Source organism: Acinonyx jubatus, chromosome D3 (genome assembly GCF_027475565.1).
Source record: "Acinonyx jubatus isolate Ajub_Pintada_27869175 chromosome D3, VMU_Ajub_asm_v1.0, whole genome shotgun sequence".
Lineage (NCBI taxonomy): Eukaryota > Metazoa > Chordata > Mammalia > Carnivora > Felidae > Acinonyx > Acinonyx jubatus.
The window spans coordinates 32,833,561-32,858,753 of NC_069392.1; the positions used below are offsets into that span (position 1 = coordinate 32,833,561).

General features: G+C 43.2%; 1 protein-coding gene across 1 annotated transcript; it reads left to right on the plus strand.

The window, feature by feature from the left end:
- Positions 1 to 3,305: 3,305 nt before the first annotated feature.
- LOC106989718 (piezo-type mechanosensitive ion channel component 2-like) lies at positions 3,306 to 24,274 on the plus strand. The gene is made up of 9 exons (XM_053206019.1): positions 3,306 to 4,101; positions 6,579 to 6,974; positions 7,310 to 7,568; positions 10,624 to 10,806; positions 13,498 to 13,750; positions 14,977 to 15,109; positions 17,313 to 17,460; positions 17,559 to 17,773; positions 23,162 to 24,274. Exons 1-9 carry the CDS (start codon positions 3,953 to 3,955, stop codon positions 23,322 to 23,324), a joined length of 1,899 nt encoding a protein of 632 aa, XP_053061994.1. The 5' UTR covers positions 3,306 to 3,952; the 3' UTR covers positions 23,325 to 24,274.
- Positions 24,275 to 25,193: the final 919 nt, after the last annotated feature.

Here is a 25,193-nt window from a genome sequence, read left to right on the forward strand (position 1 = left end):
CGAAGAATACACTTAACATCCACCCAGGGTATATAATGTGGTTATTGCATATTTATTTGCATCTGTTCTTAAATAATAATACTAATAATGCCCATAATAAGACTTATTTTTTTCTAATGAACGTTTTCTTAACCTCTTCCCTTGCCTAGTTTCATAATACAGAGGGTGTTGTTGTTGCTGTTGTTACCTGGGTCCCTAAGCTTGGCAAGTAAAAAGGAGAATGGATGGAATAACTTTCCTTCAACAATTTGCAATGACACTGCTAGTAATTGGCAACATTATTTTTCATGAACCGCTTTTCTTTTGAAGTCTCATGAAGCTATGTCCTATCTCCCAACGGGGAAAACTACCCAGAAATATAATTTTTTTTCCATAAATTGTCGAGGGTTTTACAGGCCTTCTGGCCTGGTTGGAAAATAACTCCTCAGGAACCAAACCGAATCAAATATATCAAAGAGAATTAGAGAGTAGACTGACAACGAGTTGCCCATAAAATAAACATGTAATGCCTATATTAGTAACTTGTAACTGCATTATAATTGACAACATGCCCAGTTAGGAACTCAACTTAATATTATAAATCACAACATAAGAGGGATTAAAAGAAGGAAGAGGAAGATTGATCAAAATGAAATCAAGTAAACTACCTTTAAGTTGGACCCAAGATTACAAGTGTAAAACCTTTCCCGTGATTAAAAACCATGAGGTAGGAATTATTTAAATCCATCGACTGCTTTTTAACAAAGACTGGCAAAATCTCCTCCAAACTTAAAACCAGTCAATCAGTCAATAAATTTATTAGTAGAAAACGATACCTTTGAAATTAGTTCCTGGGGTGCCAGGGTGGCTCAGTTGCTTAAGCGACCGACTCTTGATTTCGGTTCAGGTCGTGATGCCAGGATCGTGGGATTGAGCCCCGTGTTGGGCTCCGCACTGAGTGTGCAGCCTGCCTAAGATTCTCTCTCTCTCTCTCTCTTTCTCGCTGTCCCTCTGTCCCTCTCCCCACTCGCTCTCTCTCTAAAATAAAAGCATAAAAAAAAAGAATTACAATTCGTTCCTAATGTATTTTTTACTTTTTATTTCAACCTAAAGAAAGGGGAGGCACAGTAGAGGTCATTATGTTGTTAATAAATGAGTTAATATACCTGCCCTTTTCTTAGTGGCTGACCTCCCCTTCTGGTTTTTTTTGCTTTAGGAAACTATCCAATCTGCAGACAAAATTTGTCTACACTGAAGTCTGCTGGAAGCCATGCTGATTACTAGAAAGGCAGGCATCTTCCCTAGAAGGGATTCCGAGTGGAAGGTCACTCTGAGACACCTGTGTCATTAGACAGGGTCTAACATCGTCCCCCAGTGGGGCTGCGCATGGCCCTCCCTCCCCGTGCAGAGGACCCAGCCTGGATGGGGCTGTCGCACCTGCCACACGTGTTCTGGCTTCCACGTCACCCGTTTTCACCTTTGGGCATACTGCAGACGGAATTGGGATAAAAGCCTAACAAATGACTTTCTATTCCCTTGACTTATTGCAAAAGTCACGATTTCCTTCAAATCCGGCTGTAAAACGGCACTTATTTTAATGGTTGTTTCCTGAAATCAGTATCGTCTACATTCCTCGAAAATAAATTATTTTAAATAGCTGCGAGAAGCGTTAGATGACATTCTAAAGAGCATTCCTAGATACCAAAGGAGTGGTCGTCACTTGAAATGTGTCACCTAAAAGGCGTGGGCTGATCAGGGAGGTGACAGCAACTGTCCCTTTCACCTTTGTCATCTGGGCCTGTTATCAGAGAGCACCCAATCTTCCCTTTCACTTTTAAAATGCCCTGGATTGGACGACAGATTGGTCTCACTCCAAGTAACCAAACTGGGTGGGATGGTGTGGGGTCTGAGGGTCAGCCAGTGTGACAGCGGACCCAGGAATTAACAAGATGAAGCCGACGTTGGGATTAGAACAGTGGTTCCCACGCAGAAAATCTGAGCAGGGCCACAGGAGAGGGCACACGGTATCTTTTTGCCTGCATGCTCACCCCTAAATGGCGGTAAGGGTGCACCCCTAAAACTAGAAAATTAAATACAGAAGTTCAAAGATCCATTTCCCTCATCTTATAAATGAGAAAGAACAGGTTATATGTGATCAATTCTATAAACTTAAAGTCAAAAATTTCTACCGAACAACTTTATCAAATAAGCAATAATATCTGTAGTTATTTTCACCATAATGAAACCTCTTCTGATTCTTAGAGAGAGAGAGAGAGAGAGAGAGGGAGAGCTCAGAGAGGAGAACGAATTTCTCTAAACCCCCAGAGCCAGTTCCTGTCAGCGTGGGGACTTGAGCCCAGCCCTCACTGCACTTGGCCAGTGCGTTTCTACTCGATCTTGTCCTCCTCTCCTCATTGTATAAAGGATTTGGTGATATCTAGAGGAGTTGGGGCCTTTAAAAAAAAAAAAAAAAAAAACAGTCGCTCTGGCCTTATTGGAGACCATCTGGTTGTTCCCCAACTCTCCTCTGTCACTGCCCTGCATCTTGACCACAGGCACAGCATGTTACATGCACTGCAGGGGGGCCCCACCGAGCACTCAGGGGCTTGGTGCCACAGCTCTCGGAACTTGAAAAGCCCTTTAACTGGTTCCGTGAGTGAGTGACTCAGATATCCCTACGCTCCCTGAGCCCTGGACGTTGTCACTTCCTGAATGGTTTCCATTGCTGCCTCACAAAGTCTGACTGAGCACATCTGGCTGTGTGGGCTGGGCACACAGTAGGCCTCAGTCACTCACATGATAATGGTGTTCGGCCAGGGGATCAGTCATCCTGTGTCACAAAGTCCTGTCCCGCTGGGTCAGCGAGGTCATTAGTGCTCAGGTTAGAAGATTCTTCATTCCAGTAGTCTCCTGCATAGGTTCTTCGGGTGCCTGTACCCCTTTGGGTTAAACTATATGTCAGCACTGAAATTCTGCCCACGTCATAACTCTGTCTGCTTCTTCCTCAGTCGCTCACGCAGTCCTCAGTCCTGAATCAACCAGCCTTCTCTCCCCCAGTGTTGCTCCGTGGGGTAACAAGAAGTGAGGATTTTAGCCCATGGGTCCTCGCCCTAAATAACATCTGCCAAGACCTAAAACGTGATCCAGAAGAAAAAAATTCATTAGGCAACATGAGAAGTTAACAGACAAAATGACCCTGCCATTGCTAGACTTCCTCTGTTGTTTTCTTTGTATCATTTTCTTTCTTTCTTTCTTTCTTTCTTTCTTTCTTTCTTTCTTTCTTTCTCTTTCTTTTTCTTTTTCTTTTTTCCGATGTTGGTTTATATCTGGTTGCAGATCAAACCAGCATCTCCTTCACACGCAAGGCATCTAGTTTGGCTTCACTGAATACCACTCAGAAAATGGGGTGGATAATTCAGTTTGTCATGGTCATTTCTGAGCCTCGCTCCCTCTCTCATCTTGGAGACTGTTATGTTTTTTCTAAAAACGAAATGTTCTATATAAATATTACCCAAGCAGGTATTTCTGCTTAAGCCATTTGGTTACCAAATGGTTTCAATGAACTCAGTATTGGGAGCTCCAAATAAAACATATCTTCTCTAATTTAAAAACAAAACCAAACTCAGCTACAAAGTCATGAAGTACGAATTCCACTCTGCGAAAGAAATACTGGGACTTGTAATTCTTCTATTTCTCTGTCCCACCCAGAGAGTGACGTTTCGTGATTTATTGCCAGCCGGGATACTTTTATAAAAACGTAGTACTGCTCTGTTTTCTCGTCCGGCCGAACAGGTCCTTCCCCATCCCTGAGCCCCGCTGTGGCACTTGTTGTCCATAGTATTGGTGTCGTGTGTGATTTGCTGCATGACCGTGTGTTGGTCAGTTGAGCCGTGTGTAAACTGATGTACCGCTGGTGTTTTAACACTGTGTCTCTGTAACTGTTTGCGCTGCTAGCTGCTACACTGAAGCAACCATGCTGTTCTCAAGGCAGTCTACCCTTGATGATTTAGATGGACCAGAAACTGTTCCTAAAACAAGTGAGCGTGCTCGACCTAGGCTTCGTAAAATGTTCAGCATGGATATGTCCTCCTCATCAGCTGACAGTGGCAGTTTAGCATCAAGGTGCTTAACTCGTGCATGCTTTGTTTTTTTCCCTCACGTTACCACTTTTCCCCCTTCGTGTCATTGCAAACATAAGCTCTTGTGCTGTCCGTTTGGTTTTGGTTTTGGTTTCTTAATTTTCGTTTTAAGAATTTGCATGACTAACCAAAAGCATAACCGCCGCTCATTCTGGGACATGACTGGTCACTCCCAGGACAGCATTCTCTTACACTAACCGCTCTTTGCTTTTTGTCTGTTAGGAGTTTCTTAAAAATCCTTATTACAAACGTTGTCCTCCATTTTGTAAGTATTTTCCACTTCCTAGGTGTAAAGAGATAAGCATGCTCCCTCCTTGATGGAGAGCTCATGTGGGCAGTCCTCACAGAGGAAAATGTGCCAGGAAATATAGAAGACTTTTTCTCATGATTTCATCAAAAGAGACATGCAATAGAAGAAAAGAAAATTAAAATCTGCCACAAGGAGTCGTTTTTAGTGGATAAGACCAAATCTACAGAACTTAGAATATACTTTACCATTGGCTTTTGTAAAGAACATTATCGTGCAGTAGAATATAGAGCCTTTGCCGACTGGAACTTATTGCTTTGGGCTTGGGTTTTCTCATTAAGTCCTACCGTAAGACAATACTCATTTAGAAATGAAATGATTGACATACAGTCCCAAAGCTCTTTGTGGAATTGCCTTTTTGAATGGTCCACGGGGGCACAGAAACATCAGCTGCATTGCGCTTCTCGTGACACCAGAAAAATCACCCGAACCAAGACAAATTTCAGTTTTGACCGTGCATGGTGGTAAATCAGAGGGGTGTTAACTTACTCTCTTCCACTGCACTCGGTTGAGTCCTGAAGGTACCAGGACTCGTTGACTCCCTTCAGGGCCAGACGTGATCCAAAACCATAAAGAACGTGCTTGTAATTGGTTAGAGTCCAGCTGGAAGTTAGACTTGATGTGGGGTTGGCTCCACTGTTCTGAAAATTGCCTGGGGTGATCAATTTCATGGCCTTCCTAGGAGGTAAGTCCTAGAAAAATACCCAGTTTGCCTTGGCATTCCAAGAGCTTTCTATGCGATGTCCCGTACTGAAGTCCAAGGTCCTGGGAACATAAACACATGAGTGGGCATGTGGGTTCACATAAATGTTCTTCCGTCTCAGGATGCCATGAAGGCTCTGCCAAGGCCTGTTCATCTGTCCATCCATCCATCCATCCACCCATCCACTCACTTATTGACATGTCTACTGTCGTCCATGACAAGAAAAGTGGGTACGACCTGTATATTTAAGAATCTCTGTGTTTGTAGGCCCAAGCTGCTCACCGTATGCCATTCAGATAACGGTACAATTTCAGAGTCTAACATAGTATGGTCCTCTATCTACCAGATTCCACATCTCCAAAACATTTTTGCCTTTCTGCCCTTCAGGGGCTGGGGTAGACAATAAAAACAGGCAGGCCATGAATTTCACTGTTACGGCTGCTGTATTTTCATTTCCAAAGTCGCCTACACAGACATGGCAGGGAAAGTTAGGAGATAAAGGACAGAGAAGGAGAGGTACAAGAGAGATGGCCAGGTTGCCAAAACTGGAGGGTGGAGATAAGTAGGGAAGCTTAGGGAGAATGAATACTCCATGGGGAACAAGTAGAAAAGATAAGTTGCAGTCACTGGGGACAGAGATAGCAAGGGTACACCCTGAGGGTGCAGCCTGCAGGATCCATAGCACTGGAGAGGGTCCATAACACTGGGGAGGACAAAATGGCAGGCCTTCCCATGTGCAACACAAAGAACCCAGCGGGGAATGTTGGGAGCCAGAGAGATGGTGAAAATTCAGTCATATGTAATAAGCACCAGTAAGAAAGAGGTAAAGGATGGAAAAATAGGGAGGAGGAACAGATATCCAAGAAATAAGGCATTTTTTCCATAAAGCATGCAGGTTGTTTAATTTAGCCAATATTTTCTCATTCCTATCCTCCCCTTATGGGTAGGATGGGGCCCATTACGTAGAATTGGGAGTAGAGTACTTCCTGGCCAACACCCACGGACCCAAACTGGCAAAGTTTCGTCTCCATAGGCACCATCCTTTAATATAGCGGTAGGTATGCTATGCTAACTGTCTCCATTTGAAAAGAAACCCTGGAAACCATGGCTGCAAATCTTGATACGATTTAGACAACCTCTGTGCATAGATGGCTTTAGCAACGTCTGAGCCATGTCATGTGACTTGTTCAGGGTCTCAACCCTGAGCGTGCACTGTGGGCTTTCGCATTTTGAGGCTGCTGTTTGCAGTCTCTGCAGACCAGACATGAATACTCTGAAGGAACAAAGCAGGTGGATGGAATGTTGGGGGCGGGGTGGTGGGGGCAGGGAGGGAACGGGGTGGTAATTTTCTCACCCACCTTGACGTTTGTATTGGGGAGTGTTGGGAAGGTGTCTCGAGAATCGGGAGGATGCTAAGAGCGGGGTGTGTGCCCTCCCTCTCTCCCGACAGCGAGCCCACGCAGTGCACCATGCTGTACTCTCGCCAGGGGACCACGGAAACCATAGCGGAGGTGGAGGCCGAGCAGGATGACGAGGCGGTGGCCAAAGACGCTGATCAGGGAGGGGAGGAGGCCGCGGACTTGGGGCCGGTGGAGGCCTCGGAGGCCGGCCTCACCCCAGATGCCGAGCTGCCGCACTACTCCACCGAGGATGGGGACGTGGAGGCGCCTCCCTCCTACAGCAAGGCGGTCAGCTTCGAGCGCCTGTCCTTTGGCTCGCGGGACGACTCTGCAGGCCAGAGCCACATGGCCGTGAGCCCTGACGAGAGCCGCTCAGACAGGCTCGAGTCCAGCATCTTACCGCCCCTGACTCACGAGCTGACGGCCAGCGAGCTGCTGCTGAACAAGTAAGAGTGCTGGGCGGGTGGGGGGCGGGGGGGGGGGGGGGGGGTGTTCCGCAGGTTGTGGGTAGACAAACTCCCGTGGACAACCGTCCACCTGGACATTCAGAGCAAACAGACCCAATGTTCAGTGCTCCCATCGTGAAGCACAGAACTAGCCAAAGCCGTCCGTGACAGACACTTGTGCACACATTTCTTCCTCCAGTAGGCTATTAGGTTGACTCCGCCAGAACTCTGGCCACATGGGAAGGAGGGGAGGGACAAGAGGGATCATGCAAAGCAGAAATCAGTGATTTGGAGAAATGAAGACGAGTTTATTCTCATGTTGTTTATTTGAACAGGATGTTCCATGATGACGAGCTGGAAGAGTCCGAAAAATTCTACGTTGGCCAACCCCGGTTCTTGCTGTTGTTCTATGCCATGTACAACACTCTGGTGGCCCGCTCAGAAATGGTGTGTTATTTTGTGATCATCCTCAACCACGTGGTCTCTGCCTCCATGATCACCCTTGTGCTTCCCATTCTGATCTTCCTCTGGGCCATGCTGTCTGTGCCCAGGCCCAGTAGACGATTCTGGATGATGGCCATTGTCTACACAGAGGTAAGCCTCGAGTGGGAATTGCTAATAAATCGCTTCCGGCATTCACTCGAGGCAGGCCAGCCCTGTCTCCCAGACAGTTTCACGCAGGACATTCAAGTTAATGGATGTTCTTAGATAGGCAAATGACTATTAACTAACAGTTATTTAGTGCTGGCGATTGTACATGTCTTTTCACAGGTCACACCACACCAAGATAGGCACCAATATTGTTTGGTTTAACATAAAAGGAAACAGCTTTAGCGAGATGAAATAACTGACCCAGGCTGCCCCAACTGGCAAGTGATGGGGGAGGCTTTTGAAATCTGGTCATCTGTTCTATGATATGAACTACTGAAATAATGTGTTATTTATGCAGAAATTAGTGTCTCGTGCCGGTGGATGTCCAGTGAATGGATGCTCAATTAAACAACACAGTAAGCAATTTGAATATAGTTTGATACAACATGCATATTTCCCATTTTTAAGCTTAAAGCCAGTTTCAACACACAAAAACACAAAGTCACATAAGCACCTACCTAAAAATCTGAGTAACACGAGGGTAAATTACCATTTCATTTTCGTCATGTGTGAGGGACAGGAGACACTCTTCCCAATTATACGAACCTGTTTTTCTATCCTTCCCCATCAAATATATGCAATGTCACAAACTCCCATGACAATGATAAAATTGGGAATTAAAAGGGAGGCTCAATAGACTTTTTTTCCTTGGGTTATTGTAGTTCTTTGTGTTCTGAGGTCTTTGAAGAAGGCGAATTTTCTTACCTGGCTCTAAAGGAAAGTTTTCACTAACATTGGTACTGTAGTTGCTTCTTAAAGGATGGAATTCATGATGGATGTACATTGAGATTCCAGAAATTTTGTAGGTTTATAGGTAATTCACCAGTAAAATGAAGCAAAGCTTTTATCAAAGCATCTTGAAAGTATCAGTGTAAAGTATGTATCTTATTTCCATAGTAATTATTTAAATATATTTAAATACTTATAAAAGGTGGAAAGCCACCTACCTAGCTATCACTTTAAGTAGACTGTCTGTCACGATCTTGCCAAAATAATCATTTTTAAGTCTTACTTCCATCACATAAACTTTGTGATCCGGGACATAAATGACCCCCTATTTGGGGAATGGGTCCATTCTCTGTACCACCTCTGTACAGAGGTGAGGGAGTTTCTAACCTAGAAGTGAAGGAAGGGAGTTTCTGATGTAGAAGTGAAGGAAGAAGGAAATTCTCTAAAAATTTAGAGAAGGGAACAAGAGCTACTTACGTTATTTCATCATAAAATGAAATCTTCCTAGTTAAGTTAAATTGGGGTTCCCCATTTTCTCTGTCACACCAAGAAGGGAGGAAGTAGAAGATTAAGATGATGTTAATTCACTCTACAAGTTAGACTATGCACCAAAACCCAGGAACTATGCCAAGCATAAGAAGAGGACAATAAATTTAATAAAAAACTTTTTTAAAAAAAAAGTTGTTTCTGTTTCTCAATGGCTCACAAACCAATATGGTGAACACGTAGGATGTAAACAAAGAATTGCCCTACAGTACAACACAAAACCGCATTAGAGAGCGTACGAGAAATACGGATATGGTCTGTGCCTCGTGCAGCCTGGGTGGTGTGGAGAGAGGCCATCATAGCATCTTCTCAGTAGAAGACAACTTAGAACTGAGTCTTAACAGAAGAGTGTAAGGTCATCAAAGGACAAAAAGCAAAGGGTCAAACAAAGGTATAGACACTCTGACGTGTGCCCAGAATGACACATGGCTTGTGATGGCTGGGAGGCAGGCCGTGAGTGGACAGCACGGTAGCAGGCTCTTGTGAATGTCAACAGGGTGTATGCTCAGGACTTTCTCCCCTTGGTATGAAAGATTAAAAAGACTGTGAGAGGTCATGGGATGTGAACTGACCCAATGGCCACGAGGCTGAAGATGAATGGGGTAAATGAGGAGTTTTAGTAAGTGACCCAAACGGGTTGGGGGTGCGAGTGAGAAGGAAAGAGGCAAAGATAGTCTTCAGGTATCTGCTCTGGCATCCGTTTGTGGCAGTGCTGCTCAGCATGGTAAGAAACACAGGACTGTTCTTTGCGGAAGCTTGGCTATAAGAAGGAGAGAGACGGGAGGAGGGCAAAGTGACTCTAGGTCAGAAGAGGACTTCGAAAAATATTTTTTATGGATGAATTGCATGAATTGCAATTAATTCCCGGTGACCCAGCTGTCAGAGGGATGTTTAGATGAGGCCTGTCAATTTTCTCATGTGTCTTTGTCACAGACCGCTTCTCCCCAACATTTGTACCCTTAAGTAGTCACCACAACCGGCAAGTTTTTATTTCTTTTTATTTCTTCTTGAGAACTTCCAGGGAGCAACTAAATGGTGAGAACAGGGGCACCTGGGTGGCTCACTCGGTTAAGTATCTGACTTCGGCACAGGTCATGAGCTCGCGGTTTGTGGGTTCGAGCCCTGCATCGGACTCTGCTGACAGTGCAGAGCCTGGAGCCTGCTTCAGAATCTGCGTCTCCCTCGGTCTCTGCCCCTCCCCCACTCACGCTCTACCCCCTCTGCCTCTCAAAAATAAAATAAAACATTAAAAAAAAATTGTTTTAATGGTGAGAACAAAGAGGTCAGAGGAAAATGAAAATAGGCATCAAAACTGTCTGAGATGCTCAGGAAGATTACAAATGAAAGCAATATGTAAAATATAGAATTCTTTTTGTTCAAGTTTGTCCTCGTTACCATATCTTAATAGCTGAGTAATTAAACCTTATTAAATCAGCATAAACTAGCCAAGTCCTGAAAAATAGAAAAAATCATAAGTAGGTGCCGTGAGTAACCTGGCCGGCTCTGATGTATCTGCAGTCCTGCCCTGGCAGCAGTAAGATATCGCTCTTGGTCTAAAGTCCATGTACGAATGATAATGTTATTTTTCCACATCATTGTGTGTGATCTTATCACCAAAACTGTGAAATGATCTTTTTCTTAGCTTTTATATCACTATTTTTCATATAGAACCATTCTTAAAAGGAGTGATTTTTTTTTTTTTATTTCCATCATCTGCATGTAGGTGGCAATTGTGGTCAAGTATTTCTTCCAATTTGGCTTCTTTCCCTGGAACAAGAACGTGGAATTGAACAAAGATAAACCTTTCCACCCACCGAATATCATAGGAGTGGAGAAGAAAGAAGGCTACGTCCTTTATGATCTCATTCAGCTCTTGGCTCTTTTCTTCCATCGGTCCATTTTGAAGGTACTGCACGTAACACTTAACCAGGTCATGTTGATCATTGCAGCCCCGGGTGATACTCCTGGAGAACCTGAACATTACGATTGGCGATGAGGCCAAGGCCTATGGGGCTCAATAAGGGAAACTGTAACAAACTTGGAAGAGAATTCCCCCATATTTCTACTTCTATTATGAACATATCATAATTAATCCATATTTGTGGGAATTATGTTAGAGAAAATGCATAACCTTGCAAAGGTATGTTATCCAAGGAAACCACTTAGCCAAAACTGAGTTTGCCTGAATTTTCTGGTTCTTCTGATAAATTACCTGAATTCATGCAGTTTACTAATTCTTGTTATGAATATATTAACAAATGTGTTAACATTATGTTTTCAGTTCTAGAAATTGAAGTTTAAATTTCTGCATTTAAGACATGGTGGTAGTATGTTGTATGTCCACTACACCTCCGTTTAAAAAAAAAGACATGATTGTATAAATTTGGTCACTTCACAACTCTCTTGCAACTTGTATCCTTTTTCACATCATTTAAAAAATGTATATATAAACCTTTAGGCATTTTGCTGCCTTCTCATTAATATTTCCGTGGTTTAGCAGCTACAGTTGAATATTTAAAGCATAGAATAAACAAAATGTTGGCGGTTCCTATTGATATACTTACTCTGGCTTCTTAGAAAATTTCATATCTATGGTGAATGTATTTGAGGTACTCTTATGCTGAAATTTTGACTAATGATATGAAAAATCGTTTTTAGAATAACAAATCTTTTCATAAGGAGACAAAACTACCCTACAGCTTTGGAAATCTAGGAAACCAAACAGTTCAAACTACGTGGAAATTTCAAATGTGGTTAAAACTATCCTATTTGGTATGAATTGCTATAGATCTTATAAATAATTGGAAGAATTCACTAACAAATACACTACCATGAAAGTAGTAAAAGAATCTAAACATGTTCCAATGTTGGCCAAAGAGAAAACAACTTTTTAAACGATTTAAAAGAAAAAAAATGATTTAAAAGAAATCAATATAAGTTGGAAAATCCCACTAGGAAAATCTAGAATGTTTGTTATGTTTTCAAGAATGCATCCACTGACTTTTCTTTTTGCAATAATATACCTATTAATATTTAAGAATAGGGACGCCTGGGTGGCTCAGTCAGTTAAGTGTCAGACTCTTGATTTTGGTGCAGGTCATGATCTCATGGTTTATGGGATCATGCCCCACGTCAGGCTCCACACTGGGCATGAAGCCTGCTTCAGATTTTCTCTCTCCCCTTCTCTCTGCCCCTCCCCACCTCAAGATAAATAAATAGCCTTTAAAAAATTAAAAATAAAAGAATAATCTGTGTATTAGGTGACATTGTCTTTTAAGGAGTTGATCATGCTCCAAGTTATTTTTTGACCAACGGAATTTTGGCAAATTGGACTGGAGCTCTTATCCTCTACAGCATGTGTCAGAGGGAGGACTGGGTGAGCTCCTGGGGAATAAATGCATAGCCTGGCAGTCTGGGCACTCAGGAGGCAGTGGGCTCCCTGGGGAGCTTCAAGACATGGCAGCCAGGTCACTGAAAGGTGGATTTGCTGCCCAGGTAACCTCTTGCACCAGCAAGACCCCTGGTTTTTCTCAGCCTCTCCTGCTATCCTCCCTCCTGCTGTCCTACCAGCCCCTTTGGCCCATTTCTTTGAAGCAAAATGCAGGCGCTACAGAGTGCATCACAATCTCTGTCTCATATGTGGGCCAACATTTTTTGAGCAGAGTATTTGCGGCTCTGTTCCTGACCCAGCCGTGGGTGATGCAGGGGTTCACAGCTTACCGTGGCTGTTCAGGGAGACACAGCATTTGTATTCAAGTGTAGGTATTTGGTGAACATGGACGGTGGGGCTAAATTCACCCACTGATATTTAAAACGCTACTTGTAAACACAGAGAAATATGTTCTAGAAAAGAGCTTTCCCGCAGGAACGAGTTACGTGATTATAACTTCGCCTTTACTCCATCTGCCAGACATGATCTGCATCCATGTCAATTAGTTAGCCAAACTCATGATCTGCACCAGCCTGTCCCCGCTCTCTGGGACTATCATAAACATCTAGATAATAAGCTTTCCTAGAGTCCCTTCATTTTCCAATCCTTTTTCTGCTTTATTGCAGTATGAGTGACAAAAATAATTGTAATATATTTAAAGTGTATACATTGTGGTGATGTGTTTTACGTAGACACAGTGAAAGGATCACCTCCATAGGGTTCATTAGTTCCCATCGCCTCCCGTATATATCTGTTTTCTTTTTCATTATTTTTTTCCTCCCTTCCTCCCATCCCCCACCCTGCTTCCTTCCTTCTTTCCTTCTCTCCTTCCTTCTCTCCTTCCTTCCTTCCTTCCTCCCTCCCTCCCTCCCTCCTTCCCTTCCTCTTACTTTCTTTCTTACTTTCTTTCTTTTTCTTTCTTTCTTTCTTTCTTTCTTTCTTTCTTTCTTTCTTTTCTTTCTTTTTTCTTTCTTTCTTTCTTTCTCTATTTTTTCTTTCTTTCTTTTTTGTGAGAACATTTAAATTCTAACTATCTAGCAAATGTCACTTTTATGATGCAATATCACAGCCACAGTCACCGTATTTCACATTTGCCTTTCTAATCGTGGGGATGCGATGCTACCTCACCGGGAATGGCCGTGTGAGTTGTCCCTTATGCTTTCTCAGTGCCACGGCTTATGGGATGAAGATGACATCACCGACAGTGGCACAGACAAGGAAGAGTCGGATGATGAGCTGTCCCTCAGTGGTGGCAGGAGAGCCTCCTCTGATTCTCTGAAATCCATCAACCTGGCCGCGTCAGCGGAGTCGGTGCATGTGTCCTTCCCGGAGCAGCCCACGGCCATCCGGAGGAAGCGATCGGGCAGTAGCTCCCAGATATCCCCCAGATCCAGCTTTTCTTCCAATAGGTCCAAAAGAGGTATCTGTCGCATGATTTCCTTAGGCTGGAAAAACTCTGAGCTTTCTGGTTGTTCCAGTGCCAGTGGGTCTGGGTCTTGGGCAGGGGCGTTTACGGGGTGCTCTCAAGGAGACAGATGTGGTGATGTGAGAAGAAAGTGCTTTGACATCACAGGCTCAAGTTCAGTTCGTAGCTCAACTGTGTGACCTGGGGCAGCCATATCGTTCTTTACAACATCTGATTCCTTCCCAGGACGAGGATTTGGGGTCGTTGTGAAAAGTGGCCAGCACACTGCCTCGTATAGTAAGTGCTGGGCACATGCTAGTTTTTAAATCATATCCAGAGATATGAGATATTTCAGGGTGTGTCCAGAATGCTATAAATCACAATTTATTTTGAAAATATTTTTAGATTTTATCAGTGGAAACTTTTAGCAAAACCACCTATTTATTCCTTAAGCTAGTTAATTTCTAACTAAATAGTTGGGTATTATCAGCAGATAGATAAGCTCTCCAGTTTCCACTCTTGGAGAAATTGGGCTTTTGTATTTATAGTGCTCCTGCCTGAAGCTTTCCAAACACCCGTGTATTCATCTTCAGAATACACTTTTCAGGCAGGCACCAGCAGTCATCCACATTCGTTTTACAGTTAGAGAAATCTGGACATGAAAAAGACATGGGGCATGGACCCAATCTGGAAAACCTACAACCTGGGACCCCGTTTAGCACGATAAAAACTATTCTTCCAATCTATTTCTTCCTGGAATAAAGATCATATAACAGGGGCGCCTGGGTGGCTCAGTCTGTTAAGCATCCAACTCTTGGTTTCGGCTCAGGTCTTGATCTCTGGGTTCATGGGTTTGAGCCCCATGTCAGGCTCTGCACTGGTAGAATGGAGCCTGCTCAGGATTCTCTCTTGTGCCGTTTCTCTGCCCCACCCCTGCTTGAGCTCCCTCTCTCTCTCTCTCCCCCTCAAAATAAATAAATAAACTTAAAAAAAAAAAGATGGCATAACAACCCCAGAAGGAGCCAGTGTTGGGTGTAGAAACCCAAATACATTTCACTGTGGAGGCAGAGTTGAAACTGCAGATTGCAAATCCCCAGTCACTATTCTTACAGTCCATCGTATATAGTCACCCTCTCAATCTGCTTCAAGCCATCCTCTGCTCTGTGGGTTCCAGGGGCTTCTGTGGGGTTTATGTCAACAAACCTGTAACTCAGCACATCTTGGTTTTTTTCTGTCTCTAGGCAGCACAAGCACCCGAAACAGCAGTCAAAAAGGAAGCAGTGTTTTGAGCATCAAGCAGAAAAGTAAAAGGGATCTTTATATGGAAAAGCTTCAAGAACGTTTAATCAAAGCAAAAGCATTTACCATAAAGAAGTGAGTCCATGAAGACACTCGGTGTGGGGTGTTTTATTTTAGCGTCAGGGAGCTGATATCAATTATTTCATGTAAACCAGGGGTGCAGAGCAGAGAAGTTACCTCTCATATCACAAACATCATCTGCTTAAGGCATAAGAAAATGACTTGTTATTGTATTGTTCTTAATGGAGATGTAATTGACATATAAATTAAGTTCAGGCATACAATATAATGATTTGATCGATGTATACGTTGTGGGATGATCACAATAGTCAACATTCATCACCACCTGTAGTTACAGATTTTTTCTTATGATGAGACCTTTTAAGATTTACTCTTCTAGCAGCTTTGTAATGTGAAGTACACGGGGCACCTGGGTGGCTCAGTTGGTTAAGCGTCTGACTCTTGGTTTTGGCTCAGGTCATGATCTCACGGCTCATGAGTTCAGGCCCCACATCGGGCTCCTCGCTGACAGCATGGAGCCTGCTTGGGTTTCTCTCTCTCCCTTTCTCTCTCTGCCCCTCCTCTGCTCTCTCTGTCTCTCAAAATAAACAAACTTAAAAAAAATTTTTTTAATGAAATGTAAAGTGCAGGATTATTAACTGCAGTCACCATGCTGTGCACCCAGGACTAACTTTATAACTGGAACTTTGTATGCTTTGACCCCCTTCACCCTTTTGCCCAACCCTCCTTCCTGGCAATCACCTATTTGTTCTCTGTATCTCTGAGTGTGGGTTCTTCATTTTTATTTTTTTTTAGATTCCACGTATTAGTGATATCATATGTTATTTGACTTTCTCAGGCTTGTTCCATGTGTGTGTGTGTGTGTGTGTGTGTGTGTATTCATCCCAATAATATATATACTTCATTATATACCACTGTGCAAACACACACACACACACACACACACACACACACACACACATTTTTTTTTATCCATTCATCCATTGAGGGACACTTGGGGGCCATGAGTTGGCTATGATAAATAATGCTGCACTGAACCTGGTGTGCAGAGATCTTTTTGAGTTAGTGTTTTCATTTCCTTCAGATAAATATCCAGAAGTAGAATTGCTGTATCATATTACAGTTCTATTTTTTAATTTTGGAGGGGAGCCTTCATACTGTTTTCCACAGTGACTGCACCAATTTGCATTCCCACCAATGGTGCACGAGGGTTCCCTTCTCTCCACTTCCTCACCAACATGTTATTTTTCTGTCTTTTTGTGTGAGGTAATGTATTGTTTTTAAAAATCACTTTTCAGTGTGATTCATTTTTATATCCATTACATTTATAAACATAGGTTTCTTATTTGAATAGAATAAGTAATTTCAAGGATTCATAGTATGTATTTCCAAGCATCATCATGCTAAATCCCACCTAGACAGAGAGGTGTATGATGTCAAAGTTGGAAGGTTAGAGAAACACTCTCATCCTGGAGAGGGGAAACTGAGGTTCACTGGCACACAGCTGGTCTCCAGCAAAATGCATGAGCCCCTCCTCCAGTGCCAGGGACCTTGACAGGCAGCAGACAAGCAATGGGAATGGAGGAGGTTAGGCAAGGCTGGCCTAGAATGTGGCCTCTGAGACCAGGAGGGCCATCCAACGTGAACATGGCCTTGAATTGAAGGCAGAACCCAGAAAACAAGGAAGACAGAGCAGAGGCTGGACAGAACAAGATGTAGTCAAAAGCCCAGGGCACTATGTAGGAATCAGAAGGGGCACAGGACCCATAAAGGGGAGGAGCAGAGGCTACCTAATGTGTACAGGGTGCTCAGGTCAGACTCCAGGTCTAAGCACCATTATGTAGTCCCATCTAATTCTCACCCCAGCCCTGTGGGGTTTTACAACAGAGGAAACAAAAACACAGAGAAGTAAGTAGCATGCTCAGGGGCTCACAGGCAGGGAGTAATTGAATCAGGTGACAAACCCAACACCTCATTTCTGGGGCTTTCGACCATTCTCTTGTGCTTCGAACAACAGAGGAGGCCTGTGGTCTCATCAGCACAAGGAGGCAGAGTGCCAAGGAAGGCACTTGAATGTGTCTGCACTTGCCATTAGAGCAGAAGCCTCCCCACCCCACACCGGGCTCTGCTGGGGCTGAAAAGGGAGGTGTGACCTACTGGGAGAGAGGGATACGGAGGAATGGAATGATGGAAATACCCGGTCATCCCTCCCATCCTGCCCTTCCTGAAGCAAGTGCTGGGGGTCTCTGTTTTGCAGGACTTTGCAAATATATGTGCCCATCAGACAGTTCTTCTACAACCTCATCCATCCAGACTACAGTGCCGTGACCGATGTGTATGTGCTCATGTTCCTGGCTGACACTGTTGACTTTGTCATCATCGTCTTTGGCTTCTGGGCCTTTGGGGTAGGTTGGGGGGTGAAGGCCACCACACTTCTAACGAGTAAGAGCGATGCTGTCCTGTGAAGTGCCACTCGTGCCTAAACCTGTTGTTTCCTTCCCAGAAACACTCAGCAGCAGCAGACATCACCTCTTCGCTGTCAGAGGACCAGGTGCCTGGGCCTTTTTTGGTGATGGTCCTAATTCAGTTTGGAACCATGGTCGTGGACCGAGCACTATACCTCAGGAAGACCGTCCTGGGAAAGGTCATTTTCCAGGTCATTCTTGTGTTTGGAATTCACTTCTGGATGTTCTTCATCTTGCCTGGTGTGACTGAGAGGTAAGGTGGAAGCCGGAGGCACGCTCCCACTTTAACGCAAATATGTTCCAGGAGGTTATCATGCCATACGCATCACCACAACAAAATCACCAGGTACAGGCAGAGGCACGGCCAAACAACACCATGGGTTGGAAAAGTTAGAGATCTTCATCACTATCAAATTCAGTGTGGCTCAAAACGTGAACTGATTCCTCAAACACATTTTCATTGTGTGTTCGTACGCATTCATAGAAATCGGGTTTTTCAGGGTGGGAGAAGTGATGACCTTGGCCATCTGAGAAAACCAGAGGCCTTCCATTGTGATTGTCTCTACCCCTTAGTAGACAGAGATGGACCAGAGATGGTCTTACAGGCACTGCTAAGAGAATGAGAGGCTCTCAGACTATGTCCTATGAGAAAGTGGGACATAAAAAGAGCAGCCTAAAGTTCAATGGGGAAAGGGCCAGTGAGATCCTTGGAGGTGGCTGTCTGCTGCCTTTCCCTGTCTCCTTGAGCTCTAAGGTCCAGTCATATTGAGGGCACCCTGTCCTCCTACACCTCATGGGACCTTGTTCACTGCCCTTCTCTCCTGCCTCCAACCCACTCTTCCTCCTCACCCTTTAGATTTCCCAGGTTGCTTCCACCAGAAACACTACTTGGGACCGAGTCGGTGCCAAACGCATGAGCAAATGGATGCGCCAATGAATGAAAGAGAAACAAGGGAGACTGCTATAAATAGGACATTATGGGAACAAAGGGTGAACAGAAGGGGACATGGAAGCACCCATATAATGTAATAGGAATGATCTTTTTAATGAACATATCATTAAAAGTCTTCATGTTTTACAAGAAGCTGACCTCAAGGGTCATTCCTGGCCAAGCCTTGTGAATAACATGGCAATCTGGCTGGCCAATGCCATTTTCCGAAGAGTGACTAGAAAGTAATGAAAACTGCTCTCACTTATGTGGTTCATAACTTGACTCAAATGGCATTCTTAACGAGGAAATTCAACTCTCTCCTGACAATGCTTCAGCTACCTGTCCACTCTCACCTGGATGGTTAGGCTGTGACCTTTTGATTTTGGTGGCAATGCAAATATTGTAAAAGCAAAAATGGAGTTAGGATATTTCCCATGAGTCTGAAGTAAAACTAAGTCAATAAAGAATTGTTACCCAGAAAAATACCAACAGCCAAATAAGTCCTTCACACTATACTGCGTATGGGGAGAGTAAACATACCTCAGCTGATAAAAATAATTCAGATTAAGGCAAGCTTTTTGTTAAAAGACTAGTATTTTGTTAAAATACTTTGTAAGGACATTGTGGATCTTATTTGTTAGTCTTTAAAGTGAAATAAATGCGCTTTTCTCTATAAATAATTCTATATACATGTCAACTCAGAGAAGTAAACCACATTCAAAAGCCATGGTAGTTAGATGATGAATGTTATCTCTGTGATATTTAAGAGCATCAATGGGCATTCTCCACCAGCCTTCCTAGAAACTCTTAATTTCAGAGATGAAAGGGACCTTAAAAAGCTTTCTAGACCTGCTAACTTCACAGATGAAGATAGGTAAAACCCATACAGAAGAGTGGTGTCCCCAAAGTCACTCAGTTGGCTAGTGGTGAGACCAGATCCCAATCACAGACCTCTTGACCCTACTGTATGCTACACCCCACCTCCCATGGGGGGGTGCTCACTACCAAGCAGATTTCTTGAAATAATACAACCTACAATTCGTTGTGCAGTTGTGAAAAGGATTTTATTTTTCCATCCCCAGAACAGAGTTCCAGAGCATGGATGTTGCCATGTCCTAATAGAAAAGTTCATAGAGACTGGTGTTTCCAGAAATAGGGCAATGGAGAAGCCATGCAGAATCCTTCAGCAGGATCAAATTACCAAATAGTTGGGTTATTCCTGCTGGTATGAGTTTCCAATTGATGCTGTAACAAATTGCCACAAACTTAGGGCTTAAAACAGAATGAATTTATCATCTTACGCTGGACTAAAATCAAGGGGTAGGCAGGGCTGCATTCCTTTCTAAAGGCTCTAGGGGAGAATCCCTTTCCTCGCCTTTTCTAGCTTCTTGAGGTGCTAGCCTTCCTTGGCTCATGGCCCGGCCTCAGTCTTTAAAGCCAACATCAGTGAGTGGAGTCCTCTTCTCATTGCTTCACTCTTTCCCTTCCTCCACCATCATGGTTCCCTCTGACCACAGCTGAGAAAGATTTCTTCCATTAAGAGCTCATTGATTAGATTCAGCCCACCTGGATAACCTAGGCAATCTCCCTACGTCAAGGTCCTTAATCTAATCTCAACTATAAGGCCTTCTTTTTCTTTGAAAGTTAACAGGGGCACCTGGGTGGCTCAGTTGGTTAAGTGTCCTACTTCAGCTCAGGTCATCATCTCACAGTTCATGAGCTTGAGCCCCACATCAGGCTCTGTGCTGACAGCCCAGAGCCTGGAGCCTGCCTCAGATTCTGTGTCTCCTTGTCTCTCTGCCCCTCCCCTACTCATGTTCTGTCTCTCAAAAATGAATCTCTCAATTTTTTTTTTAAAAAAATGAAAGGTAATATATTCACAGGTTCTGGGGATTAAGCAACAATACCTTGCAAACCGAATAGAGCTGGAATGTTTGTTATAATACCTGAATTAATGAAAACTTCAACTCAGTTTCTCATTTATTGAGTACCTGCTATGTCCAGGGCAGTAGACCAGGTGAAAAGGGGCATAACACTAACGTGAATAAAGCAGAGACCTATCCCCATCTGGGAAGGACCACATGATGGGATTCCAGAGATTGAGGCACTATGATAAATACTAACACTATGCCCATAGCTGCACACCTAAGACTAATATAATGTTATATTAGTATAATTAGTATAATTATATTATATATATTATATAATGTTATATATAAAATCTCCTATGCCCTTTGTAGACAGAAGCTTATCCCTCACCTCTAGCTTCTGGTACATCCATTTTCTGTCCCTACAATTTTGCCTTTCTCAGAATGTCATTTAAATGGATCACACATCCTATGGCTTTTAAGGCTGGCTTTTTTCACTTGGCATAATATATTTGACATTCATCCATGTTGTTGCATGTATCAGTACTAAATTATTTTTTTGTTGGTCAGTAGTATTCTATCATGTAAATGTACCAAAGAGTGTTTAAATATACAAAAGTTGAAGGACATTGGGGTTGTTTATAGTTCTTTGGCAATTACAAATAAAGCTGCTATAAATATTACCAAAAAAAAAAAAATGGCCACAGAGATCATTTCAGTCTCATTGGATCTCACTTTTGAGCCTCACCTAATGGTCATTCCTAGTGCAATGGATTACCCTATCTTTATTTTTGGACATTTTTTTCAAGATATATTAGGATTGGTGAGCCTTGAGTCTACATTGCCAGCATGTCAGTGACAATATAATTTCATGTCATTTCAAGCCATGCTGCCATCACTTGTTAACATCCCAGATTCATTTTTCCTCCTCCAGATATTGTTGCTAAAAATTTTACTCATTACTGTGCAAAAGAAAGCAGTCATTAATAGCTATGTTATCTAAATCCTTTTCAAAACAGGAAAAGAATAAGAGAAGGAACAGATTAGGAGTTGAAACTACACAGAAAAAAAATTATGGCTACCAGTTATAATATTCAGTATCAGGAAGCTCCAATATTTTAAATAATTCATCTGATAAGTGATTTTTTCTGTGTGTGGGCACGTGATTTATTTAGTTCACAAACTTTCAGTGGTTGCCTATAGTCTACAAAGTGCTATGTGGCTGGTGCTGTGGGGGACAGATTGGTGAGTAAGGCATAACTCCAGCTGCTAGTAATAAAGGATGGAGAGACCACCAAAAGAAAAAGTCCTTCACTGTGGGACAACCTTAATGTTCCTATTAGATATAACAGGATTACTTCAGGAACCACTGATTAACTTATTCCAAGTTGATTCACTTTAAGGTTGAAGGAAGGGAAATGTTCATTTATTTTTTCAAGTTTTTATTTAAATTCCAGTTAGCATAACATACAGTGTAATATTAGTTTCAAATGTATGATTTAGTGATTTTGAAATTTACATACAACACCCGGTACTCATCACAACATGGGTTGGTCCTTTTATAAGGGATAGAAGACAACACAGTTTTGTAACCTTTTTTTTTAATTTTTTTTAATGTTTATATATTTTTAAGAGAGACAGAGACAGGATGCGAGTGGGTTAGAGGCAGAGAGAGAGGGAGACACAGAATCCGAAGCAGGCTCCAGGCTCTGAGCTGTCAGCACAGAGCCCAACATGGGGCTCAAACTCACAAGCTGTGAGATCATGACCTGAGCCGAAGTCGGACGCTCAACCAACTCAGCCACCTAGGCGCCCCACAGTTTTGTAATTTTGATTATAATTTTGATAGATAACAATTTTTCCTCATGCGGTTTTCATATAAATTATTTGTAAAATCCAAGGACATTTCCCTGGAAAGCTGAAAGAATGTTCTTTCTTACTATTACACCAATAGAGACAGTCCCTAGAAAGGGAGAGGGAAGGAATAGTTGATATTGGCTCTCTGTAAAGTTCTGATATGTTTATTAATAACTTGTCAAGTGCTAGATCATGGTCAAGTGTATTTAACATATTAGGACCTGAAATACCAAAGCTGGTTTCTCTACAGGGGAAGACACTTCTAAGAAATACTTTTAAGATTTCCAGTTGTTGAGATCCACGTAGAGGTCCCTAGGTCCCTGAGATACATGGGCCAGTGCATCCCCGGCTGGTTCTTAGATCTGGTCAACTAAATAGTATTTTCAGTTAAAAAAAAAAAAAAAATAACACATGTCTTCTTCTAATGTCAGAATTAAAAGTTAAGACGACGAATCTGAAACATAAAATAAAGAGGAATAAAGAGGAAGCTTTAAGTGTTGCTCTTAACTTTAAACACAGGGAAGGTGGTAGCAAAAAAGGGGGGGATTCATTCCTCAGGATACCTCCTCCTACATCTTCCAAATTACAGGTCCTTTGAAGTAAAAAAAAAAAAAAATACATCTTTTTGATGAACTTTAATTTGGATCATGGTAGCAGCATCTTTCACATTATGAGAAAATGTTCATTAGTAAATGCGCTTAAAAAGAAATTAGTTTATTCATGGCCTAAACAACTGAATTATGCACTAACACATTGGAGGCACCATTTGTAGAATTGTTTTTAATTATGAGACTTTCTTACCCTGCTGTTTGCCTTCGAAGTGATCTACTACTAGGTGCAGAGAATTCCTTACAATTGACTGAACTGGCTCTACATGCCAGAGGGGCAATTCGACTTTTTTTTTTTTTTTTTTGAATCCTAAACTGGTATGCTCTTATACCAGAAGAATATTCCATTATTTCACTTTTATGTTTTTGCGCTTTAGGAAATTCAGCCAGAACCTGGTTGCTCAGCTTTGGTACTTTGTGAAATGTGTTTACTTTGGGTTGTCTGCCTACCAAATCCGTTGTGGCTACCCAACGCGAGTCCTTGGAAACTTCCTCACCAAGAGCTACAATTATGTCAACCTCTTCTTGTTTCAAGGGTAAGGAAGGACACTCTGTGTTGTCACAGTCACTCACAGAGGGGAGGCTTGGCAATAGAAAGGCACTTGTTTCCTTGGGAAGAAACAGGAAGGTGAAAAAAGGCTGATGGGGCAATTTAGATCATCACAGAACTCTTATGACTTTTGGTAAAAGACAGGTACGCCTCTTGAAATAGCCTTTCTAGGTGTAGTTGCCACACACCTGGTCAGCATGGAGTTCTAGAATTATCCACATGGGTTAATTTTCTATTACTGGATCCTGCATAATTACTGTGCTAACATTTCAGGATGAAAACCAGGGATACACGATCCTTAGGTATTAATGTATTTCTGGGCACAATGGAACAGAAATTCGGCATTTGTACTATTTGAAGATCCCCTTGGAATTTTGCGTATACAATGAGTTCCTCCGTTGAAGAGGGCCATTTATTCCACCTAACGTCAACCTGAATGCCACATGACTTGCTTGTCCCTGGTAGTAAGTTAGCTACTAGACAAGGCCTATCGGCTCTTCCGTGTAAGAATTTCGTTGGTAGTATCTCCTCTCTGTTCCAATGAAGATCATACCACAGCCCGGAAGGTGAGGCTGCTCATGGCACCGCTGGCTCCTTGGTTGTACCAGACCTGGCGACAGGTGACTTAGTCACAGAAGAGGTGTTGAGTGTGCTCGGTCAGTCACTTAGTGGTGTTCTCTGTGTATGGCCTGATATTTCTTCAATGGGCTGGATTAGTGTTCACTTGGCAGAGCTGAGTGGCCTAGGGGAGAATTTCCGAGTATAACCCAAGCGGCTCTGAAGAGCCTAGGGTGAACCTAGGTCTCCAGCTGGGAGAAGCTCTGTGTTAGTCAAGAAACAGGGAATAGTTCCTAGGCCAGAGAGGAGCCCACGCCAACCCATTCCCAAATATGAGAACGTAAGTCCAGAATCTTATTAACCTGAGGCAGCTACTCAGTCCACCATCTACTAAGTCTACTGTGTGCCCCCAACCCCATGTCCTGCTCCCTCTGACATCTCTCATCTCCCCTCAGCTTTCACGTATCAGGTGTACAACTGGCTTCTTGTAAGAAGATTGTGAGGACTTAGTTCCCTTATGAGGGAAGAGTAAGACGCAGGAGATCCGGCCCCTGCTGCCGCAGCTGGTTTTGAAGCCAGACATAATACTCAGCATCTATCCTCCACCACCTGTTCTAGGTTCCCCTCACCCTCATCTGGTCCCTGTCCCAATGAGGCAGGGAGCCGGGCAGGGTGAGCCAGACCCTCGGCCACAGGGGCCCAGCGTCCTCGTTACCAGCCTTGCTCTGGTCCCAGCTGCTGCATTTACCTCTTTTACTGTTCAGTCTGGTCCCCCCAGGACCCCTGAGCACCAGCGTCTGCCTCCCTCCCCGACTGTATAGCCGCAGCCTTCCTCTCTCAGCCTACCCTTTCCGTAAGGTGACCCCATCTGTAATGTGGCTCCATCCGTAAGGTGCCCCTGTCCCTTGCCAGAACTGTCCTATTGTCCTTCTAGTTTAGTGATCCTTTCTAAAATGATTATTTTCCTTTTTCACTGGCTTTCAAATCCTGATTTCTATTGTTCTTTGGTGTCTTGTATTAATTGCTAATTTATTTTCGTCTGTTTGAAATACTGGGTTATAGCTTTCACCCGTGTTGTTGCGGCCATGCCTTTCTGGTAAACTTGTATTGTCTCTAGGGACCTGATTCTGCTCTTTATTCTTTTTTACTGATACGAATTTGATACTGTATTTAAGTACAGCCCTTTTCTGTGGCTCCTTGGGGTGTGGCACTAGGTTTCCCAACTTTTGGGTCAGGGGATAGCTCTTCTGGCTCTGCGACTCTGGAGACCCCTCCCACAGTCCCGGAGTGTCCACAAATAT

Bases quoted from the DNA above. Each gene is read 5' to 3' on its own strand.
- LOC106989718 (XM_053206019.1), top strand. From the start codon at position 3,953: ATGCTGTTCTCAAGGCAGTCTACCCTTGATGATTTAGATGGACCAGAA. The intron at 13,751-14,976 runs GTATCTGTCGCA...TTCTGTCTCTAG, and splicing joins TTCCAATAGGTCCAAAAGAG to GCAGCACAAGCACCCGAAAC. The intron at 17,774-23,161 runs GTAAGGTGGAAG...TTTGCGCTTTAG, and splicing joins TTGCCTGGTGTGACTGAGAG to GAAATTCAGCCAGAACCTGG.